This window comes from Macrotis lagotis, chromosome 5 (assembly GCF_037893015.1).
Source record: "Macrotis lagotis isolate mMagLag1 chromosome 5, bilby.v1.9.chrom.fasta, whole genome shotgun sequence".
NCBI lineage: Eukaryota > Metazoa > Chordata > Mammalia > Peramelemorphia > Peramelidae > Macrotis > Macrotis lagotis.
This window is the reverse complement of record NC_133662.1, coordinates 128,593,535-128,604,139: the sequence shown is the minus strand read 5'-3', so window position 1 is coordinate 128,604,139 and position 10,605 is coordinate 128,593,535. Positions and strand designations below refer to the sequence as shown.

The 10,605-nt window shown below is 34.6% G+C and overlaps 1 protein-coding gene and 1 long non-coding RNA gene across 4 annotated transcripts in view; one reads left to right on the top strand and one right to left on the bottom strand.

Moving 5' to 3' along the window:
• LOC141487897 (uncharacterized) overlaps positions 1–10,605 on the top strand; it is a 107,965-nt gene that overhangs the window by 1,782 nt on the left and 95,578 nt on the right. For all 3 annotated transcript variants that reach the window (XR_012468538.1, XR_012468537.1, XR_012468536.1), the window contains exon 2: positions 4,905–5,060. This is a non-coding gene — a long non-coding RNA (uncharacterized LOC141487897). The remainder of the gene's footprint in view (positions 1–4,904; positions 5,061–10,605) is intronic.
• Positions 3–9,352, bottom strand: FABP7 (fatty acid binding protein 7). Its single transcript, XM_074187483.1, has 4 exons — positions 9,093–9,352; positions 8,412–8,584; positions 7,164–7,265; positions 3–5,068 (listed from the first exon to the last, which is right to left on the bottom strand). Exons 1-4 carry the CDS (start codon positions 9,163–9,165, stop codon positions 5,018–5,020), a joined length of 399 nt encoding a protein of 132 aa, XP_074043584.1. The 5' UTR covers positions 9,166–9,352; the 3' UTR covers positions 3–5,017.

The window sequence follows — 10,605 nt, the reverse complement described above, 5'->3', positions numbered from 1 at the left end:
CATATATATATATATATATATATATATTATATATATCACTCTGTGTTATAGTCTTGGGAAACGTGGTCCTTGCTCTTAAAGAGTTCACATTCTAATGAGACGACGTGCAAAAAAAACCCATTTACCAAATACATCCACCCAAACACATCTTTTCGGTGAATTGTTTGAACTTATTTAAAAAAAAATTTGCAAAAGACCTTTGAGCATCTCCTGGCCTTTGAAAACTGGCTAACATCATAATAGGATTGGGATGGAAACGGGTCCTGGATCTTACCTGGTCTGTATTAAAAGACCTGTAAGGAAATTCATTTTGGGGGCAGTAGATTTTCTTTCTCCCTAAAGTCCCTTTGAGGCAAGTTAACTACCTGATCTAATAGGGATATTAACTACTTACTCTTAGGCCTTTAGTGCCTGTTTCACCGATGGAGAACACCCCCTACATTTAATTATATTGGGGGGGGAGGGGGGAATACTTTCCTTTTTTTCTTATGCTCAGAAAACTTCTGTAAAGTGCATTCATTTCCCATCAAGGAAAATGTTATTTCCCCCTTCCCCCCTCAATCCATTTGGTGTTGTGACCAGTGAATGGGGCTTTTGAAATCAAAGTTTCTCAATCCTATGTTTCAAATCCAGACACAGACATGCCTGAAACAACATGTAAAATTGTAAAAAGTACCAATTTGCTTTTTCACTGTAGGGAAAAAATGGAACTTGGAAACTCAGTTCACAAGAGAGGGTTTGGAGTTAAAGGTGGGAGTGGGGATATGGGGGGGGTTCTGAGCAATAAAAACCAGGAGAGAGAAAATAAATGGCAACTTTCAGGATAGCAAAATAAGAGAGTTCTATATTGATTGATGACTAGAATTCTAATCCAAAGATTAACTAAACAGAAAAGAAAAGGACAATTGGGATAGATAACTTTTGAACCATCATTAATTTCATTTATAATTAAATCAGAAATATTATTGCATGTGAAAATCTCCAATTTGTTCCCTTTGTGAAATAGATAAGCGGATATAACACTGCCTACACCCTGTGAGATTCGGTATATATGTACAAAGTACATATTCATCCATAAAAGGTGTAAATTCAAATAATGACTTCTTTCATACCCACCAATCTATAACCCCCTTGTCTATCTAACTTAATTAGGCCCATAGTACACATATTTATAAATTTTAGATCTATATATTTCTCCCAAGAAAGCTTGGAGGGACAGTGGTTGTATGGTTGATGAGAACCAATATGAGTACCAGTAGCTTGTGATTTGCACATGACTACCCTGTATTCCAACTCATCTTTTTAGTAGACCCTGATATCTCAGAAATAATTTCTAGATCAAATTATTTTTGGTATTTGAAGTTTGTCACTTCTGTTCTTACAGTAAATACCTACATCTTTAACAAAGAAATTAGCTTAACAATGCCTTGAGGCACTGTAATATGATAAAAAGATCAACTAGTTTAGGTTCTGAGTCTCTTTCCTTACCCCTACCTCCTTTATTGTAACTGTGAATATGTAATATTCTCTGAGAATCCATTTCCTCATATCTAAAATGGGGCAATAATATTGTTGTTCAACCTTCATTCTGGAAGGGGACCAAGAACAGACCAATGGTGAAGTCTTGATTTGCAATTGGATTTTAAATGAGGGAGAACTGCCCAAAGTTGTCAGCCTTACTTTCAAAGTCCAATGGTAAGACAAAAGTCTAGATGACTAGAGGCAGTCCAGGATGCAGTAACTGACCTTGGCTTCAAAGAATCTTGTAAGGGAACAGGAGATACTCATAGCTTATCCTGCTCCTCAACATGTTGATAAAGGAAACAAGTATTAAATGTTTTTCTTTAGACATTATTTTTGCATGAAGTAGATTCCTGGCAAAAGAAAGGTCTACCTAAAACAAGCAGAAAAGTAAAACAAAGTAATTACAGTTGGCAACAGTGAGTCTAAAATTACTGACATCAGACAGAAACAAAGCATTTTAAATTTATCTTCGAAACAGAGATCCTGAAATGTTTAAGATAACTTTTCAGAATCATTTGACAACCTGGGGGAGAAAAAAGTTTCCAAAGGCAAATCTCTGAGATAAGATCAAAACACAGGACTTGGACTTAACAGAGCATCTGTTTACCTCAAAAGAGTAAACCCTAATTAAAAGATTCTTTCATGCAAGAGTTATAAGAACAAATACTTTAATTCGAGGGGGGGAAATACTGGAAAAACGACAGCCAGAACAAAAATCTTAATGTGCTACTGATATGCTATAAAACACTCATCATCTTGTGAAAACTGCATTATTCATAGGGAAATGATTTTGCCAACTGCAGTGGAATTAAAACAAGTTACAGGGCCTTGAACATATTTTTTTTTATAGAGGATCTTTCATTTCATTGATGTGGGTAATTCTTCTCACCAATCTAGATCAGCAAGTCCTCTTAAAAATTTACACTCTGAAAGAAATGCCCACAGTGCAGAGAAGTTAAAATAATTTCCAATGGATACACGGCCAAATATGTCAAAAGCAACAATTACATCCAGGTCATTCTGACTCCTAAACAAGTTCTCCTCCCACTTTGTTTTATACTTGCATTGCTTTGCATACTGTAGGGACTTAATGTTAAGTGACTACAACTGAATCTTACCCTCCAAACCATAAAATGGGCATGTGGCTGGCCTAGCTTATTACCTCCCAAGTTTAAATTATTTCTTTATTATGAATTTATATAATTCTAACATCAGTAAAGATAATTCATATCCGGAAAGGTTTGGGGATCCTATTTCCTTTCAGTTTTTTATGATGAATTTATAAGGCATTAAAAGGACAGGTTTTTTTTCTGTTTTTATAGTAGGGACCAAGATCTATAGAACAAAGATCAGAGTGGTCCCAAACTACCAGTCCTTGCTTCCTCTCTTATCTCACTCCTGTGGTCTGCTGGAATTGAGGCACTGCTGAGGGCACAGATATGCTGTTGAAAATCCCTGCATAGCCAGACCCCCAACCCAAGGAGGACCCAAAGATGGCACACAATTCCCCAAGTCATTTGTCATGACTAAGATTTCTGATAAATCTAACATAACAGTCACTGCTTCAGCTCCTCTGACTCCCACTGTCCCTCTGTCCAACTGAAGAAGAGTCTCCAGGATTCCAGCTGTTGGATATAATAGTATATGTACTACTAAAAATATAGGGACACTATGTAAATTGTTAAGGGTTATATAAATGTGTGCTATTGTTTCTATGTAAACAGGAAGATTTGAGGAAGAAAGTACTTAGAATGAGTTTGAATGCATCTGAGGAGCTAGCAGGAAGATTGCCAATGTTAGCTATTTTACATTCAAATCCTGTCCCCAATGCCACCCTTTCTAGCTTGTTTTTTTTTCCCATCCCACTTAGCAGTCCTCCAACAGGGAAAAGTTTTCATCCTTTACTCCATGTCACAAGAAAAATCCATTGTCATGGAAATTATCACCATTATGATAAAATCCAAATCCATTGCAAGAAGTCCAAGTCCTCAACTTTGCATCTTTAGAAATAAAGATGGGAAACAAATCACATAAGCATGTCATAATATAGATCTGACTTGATCATTTTTCAGGTAGGGTTTAGAAATGACAGATGTCAGAATCTAGTATGTCAAATATCATCTCACTGACCCATTTAGAGCTTATGGTAGAGTCTGAAACCATATTTGGAAAGCTGTAGAGATTCCTTATCCAGACAGGACTCTGTCTCACCAGTCAATAAATTGAATTCTATAGTTATTTTCATTCATATGTTAATTCAAGATCTCTATCTGGATTTTAAAATTATCCCCTCTAGATATCATTGTCACTGAAGTAATTCAGCATCCTGCTAAGACTATCCACAATACTTTGAGATAAAAGTTTTTGAGTATTTCTAAATGGATGCTTAAATGGATGTAAAGCATCTGTGCTCATTGAAATATATGGAATTATATTTTGGCCAGAATAAATGGAATTATATTTCAGCCAGAAAAAGAATATCTACCCTTCTTTTTTTTTGAAAGGTTTCATAAGAAATTAAAAGACCATAAGTCAAAATCCTGCATTTTTTACTTTAGAAATCAGGTCAGACAAAGTATTACTTTTTTAATAAGGTCTGACCTTAAAAAGTCTTTATAGCTTGGGGTTTGAGAATTTGTATGTTTTATATATATAGATATATAGATATATAGATATACTATTACAATTGAGTTCATCTCCTTCACAAGTCTATGTATTTTATTTTATACATGTAAAGCCATCATTCTGAGAAGGTATCCATAGGTTTCACCAGAATGCCAAAGATATCCATAACACAAGAAAAGTTTTTCAAATTTAAATCTGAATTGGTGTTTCCTTTTCATTCTAGTTTATTTTTGTATAGTTTTTTTAAAATGATAAAATGTGAAAATTTTATTTTTTTAGATTGTATTAAAGCCCATTTTTTAACAACCCAAGAAAGTAGGTGTGTCTTGGCCCCTGAATAAGTGGATGTAATTTTCAGAAGTACCTTATTATATTCTCATCTATAATTTGGCATTGACTCTAAGAATAGTGTTATAACAAGGCTTCAGTGTACTTAGACTTTTTCTTTCTTCTTTTTTTTGGCATTCTGCACAAAAAGATTCTAAGAACTGTAAGCCTTTATAAAAGGCTAATTTGTTATAAGCTGCCCTACTGCCTACCTCTCAAAGCACTTCCATTAATTCACAAAGCTGCACATATTTCTAACATTTTTTATCTTTATTTAATTTGCATTTCTCCCCAAAATCATAAGAAAATTATTTTTCTTCTGTAAAAAAAAATGGTTTCAAGACCATGCAGTTTTTGTAAGTATCCAATTTAAAACAAGTGGAATAATTGACTTGAGCAACATTTTTAAAAGGTTTATCACCTTCCAGGTCAACATCAGTGGCATTAACATCAGTAATATGGTAGTACTCATATCAGAGCGAGAGAGAAAAAAAAGTTCTCTTGAAGTATTCATCTGGACAGGGGACCGTCATGATGCTGTTTATGCCTTCTCATAGTGACGAACAGCCACCACATCTCCAAAGGTGAGAGTCTAGAATGTTAAAATACAAATAACTATAAATTCAGGAAAAGTCGTTTCAGTGGTGGCATTTTTAAAATATATTTTAAATTGTAACAATTTGGAATTTAAAACTCAAATGCTTGAAAATTTGCCTGAATGTTTGTTTAAGGATTGAGTCTTCTATTTTTTTCTTCTTTAAAGATCATATATGGCTCTAATTGTTTCATTTATATACATATTGTGAGTCTCTATGGACAAAGTGAATTGATTCTTGGCAGGGAAATCAGGTCAAACCAGAAAACTTAATTATGCTTTAAATGATTAAAGTTGTATATTACCACTAGAAAGTGACTGAGGTAGAATTTGAAACTAGGTCATTCTATTGACAATTCTGTTTCTCTGTCTCTTTTATCATACTGTCTAACTGAGGGAACATGTGGTGACAGAAGCTTTGGGTCTGATGCATTTAGGTGATTTTTTTTTTAGCTATCTTCAAGAAAATTAATGGTTAGTTCAGGAATCAATCTTCATAAAGGAAAAAAAACACATCTGAATGTAAAACTCTCTTATCCTGATTTGCAGAACATAGTTCTCCTAAGTTTGCTATCACTGAATTTTTGGTAGATTTTGAACACAATCAAAATTTATGTGGACAAAGATGTAGTCTTTGGTATGAATGGACACAATTTCACCAGGCAAATGTATGATCCTTAGTGTTTGACGATAGAATTCAGAGTAGGACTACAACTATGGTTAAAGTAGTCTAAATTTTAACCTGTATTTTCTAGCAAATGGATGTAAAATAAAAAAAAATAGTGTTTATATGTTTTGCCAAACAGCTTCCTTTATGATTTATCATTTCACATACAAATATAAATACATGTGAAATTACCTGCACAAGTTCAGTATGTTATTGTCTAGTTTTTTTTGGAATTTGTTTTTTAATTCATCACTGATCACAGCTGAACCTTTACTTAAAACAGGCATGAGGGGAAATTAAATTGGAATTAAGAGTCGATTAATACCTGAGTCATATTGGGTAAGTTGTAGAATCAGTTCAAGAAAATTCTTTGATTTCCTCATGTGTAAAACAAGACTGATATATTCCACTACCTGTCAGGGTGCATAAAATGTTTTCTGCTTTGCATACATGGTATCATATAAATCTAGCCTACTATGGGGGTGGGGAGGTGGGATCTCAAATGTTATCTATCTATGGCTAATGTTTTCAAGGAAAATGCTCTCTTAGGTGAGGAAAGAAAAACTAGTTCCTGGTTCATTTTCTTTTCTTTTTCTTTTCCCTTACCTTCCACATTCAGCAATCTAGTGAGCCTTTTTACATTTCATTTCAAGATAATGATGATTCAAGTGTTCAGAGTCTATTATTCAAATAGCACAAACTTTTATGGAAGTACCCCTTTTCTGATTCTTGTTTTAAAAATGTTCCCAAAAAAACCCCGCAAAGAATGTATGAATTCCTTCAGAGAGGTGAAACCCCAAAATGTCATTGTACCATATTATAAAATAAATTGTCCAAAATAGGTGGATCAAAATGTTGTCATTTTTTAACCCTCATAAAGCCACTTTGTTCAACTTAATTAGTTGAGAAAATTAAGTTTGAAATTAGTCTTCATTTATTTTGCTAGCATATATTTTTATCTTTTTATTATTGAAAAGATTGACTATCAATACTTTTAAATTATACCAATTTAAAAAAAATATATTAGTGATAACATTTTATTATTGTTTATCAATTAGATATATAAATTTTAATTTTTGAAACTTAACTAGCTTATTCATTTAATTACAAAATGATTATCAATCTGTTTCATGTTTTCACAGCCACATCTTCAAATATAGAATTTTATTTCATTTAAGGTTTAGACATTCCTTTCCTACCAAAATCCTTTTTCTTACAGATTGAAATAATTACCAGCAATAGTAAATTTGCTATATTTAATGTGCAACTTCACTGACTTCTCATATGTTACCTTAAATCCTGCAATTCACACAATAGAGGAAATTATGGAAAAATTCTTTTTATACATGCTAAAATATTTTTGCTACTCATGTTCCACATTGTAAGCCAAATAAATTCTAGGCAGAATGCACTGTTCTTACTCACCATGACCATTTTGCCATCCTTAATTTCTCTTACAAAGTTTGTCTCTTTGCCATCCCATTTCTGAACATGAATTAGCTTGTCACCATCCAGGTTTACAACAGACTATGGAAAACAAAAACACCACAAAACTAAGACAACAATAGAAATACTTAAGATTTAAACCTAGACTGAAGCAACACAGTTCTTAACTTCTCTTTAAATGGTGACTGGCATCACCATTGCTATACTATAAATAATTACCTATAATAGTTATTTCATTAAAATATGGATTATACAACATTTCTCTTATTAATCATTTTATTAGGGTTCATATCTTAGTTCAAAATTCATTGCCTTCATGTATCAGAAATGAAACTTCCATACCCAAAAAATAATCATTCATCTCTATATCACTAACTTAAATGAAATTTTGAAATGAAACAAATTTTATAATATTGCTTATCTAATCTTTTCAAAAAGGTTAGGAAGAAAGCAATTCCTTTCTTTTGAGTGCAGCAGTGCAAACTGTTTATTATTTATTTACACTCTTTGTTATTATTTATTTTTCTAATTATATGTAAAGATAATTTTCAACATTCATTTTTGTAAAGTTTTATCCCTCCCACCTTTCCCACCTCCCAACCTAGGATAGCAAGTAATCTGATATAGGTTATACATTTACAATCATGTAATACATTTATTTATCTATTATTTATTTTAGATAGAAAAGTAATTTTCAAGATTCATTTTTGTAAAGTTTTAAAGTTTTCACAATTTGAGAAATATAGCTCAAGGAGAAAATGAGGGGAAAGAATTGGATATAGCTTCAATTGAATGGGAAAAAGCAGAAACAGAGATAGGACTCAATATAAATCATGGATCAGGGAGGTTGATCTGATACCCCAAGCACCACCAGTGGGATTCATTTCTGGACTCTTCACCACTGAATTGACCCCCCCCCAGGGAAAGAAATTGGAGAGAAATCTTTAAACACAGAATTTCAAAGTTCATTGAGCATCTAATTCAACCCTACTCTTGAAAAGAAATTCAGATGATTGATAGATAGATAGATAGATAGATAGATAGATAGATAGATAGATAGATAGATATGCTGGGGGGGAAATTCACACTTCCAAGACAGTCCATTCCATTTTTGGATAGCTCTCCAGATGATAAATTATTTTCCTGACATCCTAAAATTTAAATTTCCCTCTTTAAAAGTCTAACCCTAGTTCTTCCTTTTTCTGGATAAGAAGTCGAATTACTTACTTTGCAGTTCCTATCATCTGGAGTGGTTTCATCAAATTCTTCTCCCAAGTGGAAGCTGATTTCAGTGTTCTTGAAGGTACTCTGAGTCCTGATCACCACTTTGTCCCCTTCTTGACTGATTATGACTGTGGGTTTGGTCACATTCCCCACTTGTCTAGTGGCAAAGCCCACTCCTGCAGTGCCAAGAAGAAACAATACTAGTCACTCTCAGACCTTTAAAAGTTGCTGGCTTGCAATGAGAGTTTGCACTAATAAACAACTTTCAAAGCCTGTTCCTGTTTTTCTGTTTTCTCTCACTCCCACCCCACATTCCCCACTCCCAAACCTTATCTTGAAAATCAAGGCATCCTAAGGAATAATCAAATCTTAGTCATGTAACATAATTTTATCTGCCAAAAGAACTGAAACTGATGAAAAGATGATGAAATTAAAACATCTGCAAGTGTTTATAAGTGGTAAACACAACCCAATCAGAAGAGTCTAGACTTTGAAAGAAAGAGGGCAGATAATAAAAGCTGTATTTATATCAATCCTTTTATCTTCTGGGAAAAAAGCAGTTTCAGAATTGAAGACCTGGGTCCTAAGACTTTTTTTTAATCTTCCATCCACAATTGAAAAAAGGAATTAGAAAATTACAGACATACATACTGTGTCTTTCAGAGACTCTTGTCTTATACCTACCCAGTGCCTTCATGTATTCATCAAAGTTATGGCTGTCAGTCAGTTTCCAGGTAGCACAGAAAGCCTCCACCATTTTCCCCCCTTCCTTTCTAGCTTCAGACAACTGAGATCTGCGAGATTCTCCTGGTCCTATGGTTCAGAAAATTTCCCTGCACTTCGACTCCAGCTTCTTATTTGAAGAAGAGGCGGGCAAAGAGCAAGGATTAGAGCTGAAATCCCCACCCCTCCTCTGTCCCTCTTTCTAGGAGCCTGGAGATGGGGAGGGGGAATGGAATCGAGGAGCAAGGGGCCCAATCCTCTTTGTGATTGGCTCAGGCCACTGGGTCAGCAGAGTAGGGCAGGCAACACCCACTCTGTACACAGCAGCCCTTATCCCTGATGGGGCTGGGAAGGAGAGACCCTCCTAGAGCTGAGGGGGGGGGGGGGCAAAGCTCGAAGAGGAAGCAAAAAAATGAGAGAGGGTCTTTCAGATTTAGCTTGAAATTTTGGCAATAGTAGTATTTAGGCTGTGAAAAGGAAAAAAAAGAAAAACTCACAATAGGACATTCAGATTGATTTCCGTTGAACGTGAAGATTGGTACCAAATTAAAGCCCTTAAAAGAAGGGTAATTTTAGCCCTAGAAGTAAGGCTAATTTTTTTTTAAACCAAAGGATGTTAAAGACTTCTTGTGTGTGTGTGTGGGGGGGGGGGCTGTCTGTGTGTGTGTGTGTGTGTGTGTGTGTGTGTGTGTGTGTGTGTGTTTGTGTGTCTGTGTGTGTGTTTGTGTGTGTGTGTGATAACAGATTAGAAAGAAGGATCTTTATCTGCTCCTGTTTAAGAGAGAGAGAGAGAGAGCCTCATATATGAGCTAAAGTTTTATCAGGAGAGGATAAAGGGCCTTTATCCCTACCTATATGATGCATGTTGCCTTCTCAACAAAAGCAAGCAGATTTAGAATGGGAGAATTAGATTACAATGAGAAAGCAGCTAAGAAAGGGTAAAATGAAGGTTTGCTACCGGGGGGGAAAAAAAGAAAATAGTTACTGAATGGATAGATAAAAGAGGGTTACTTTTCCTTCTTTTCTCAGATTATACAGTAGAAACTGTCTAGCAGGGCAGGACAGGGTACCTGAGTGATTAGTATTTCCAATTACCAATCTAAGCCAGTTTAGGGAGGAGAGCAGAAGTTAAAAAAAAGGCTACTGCAGAGGATTGTACTTACAAGTGTAGACCCCCCTCCCCTATGCCCTTAATCATGTAGAGTGCAGTTGAAATGGATATGTGCTTATAAGTCATGCTGACTTAGGTTAAAACAAAATATTTCTAAGACTACTTGAGGATTTTGAGCAACTATTAGTATTCCCTGGGAGGTCTCAAAGTCACCATGAATGAATGGAAAAGTATTTATTAAGCCCTTACTGTGTCTGAAGCATTATACTAAGAGCTGGGGATACAAATACCAAAAAAAAAAAAAAAAAAAAAAAAAAAAAGACAGCCCCTGTTCTCAAGGAATTTGCTTTTTAATAGGGGAAA

What these genes read in the sequence shown, in the direction of transcription:
- FABP7 (XM_074187483.1), bottom strand. Translation starts at nt 9,165, where the DNA reads ATGGTGGAGGCTTTCTGTGCTACCTGGAAACTGACTGACAGCCATAAC. An exon ending in TGAATACATGAAGGCACTGG is followed by an intron (nt 8,585 to 9,092) that starts GTAGGTATAAGA and finishes TTGGCACTGCAG; the next exon opens with GAGTGGGCTTTGCCACTAGA. An exon ending in CAGATGATAGGAACTGCAAA is followed by an intron (nt 7,266 to 8,411) that starts GTAAGTAATTCG and finishes TGTTTTCCATAG; the next exon opens with TCTGTTGTAAACCTGGATGG.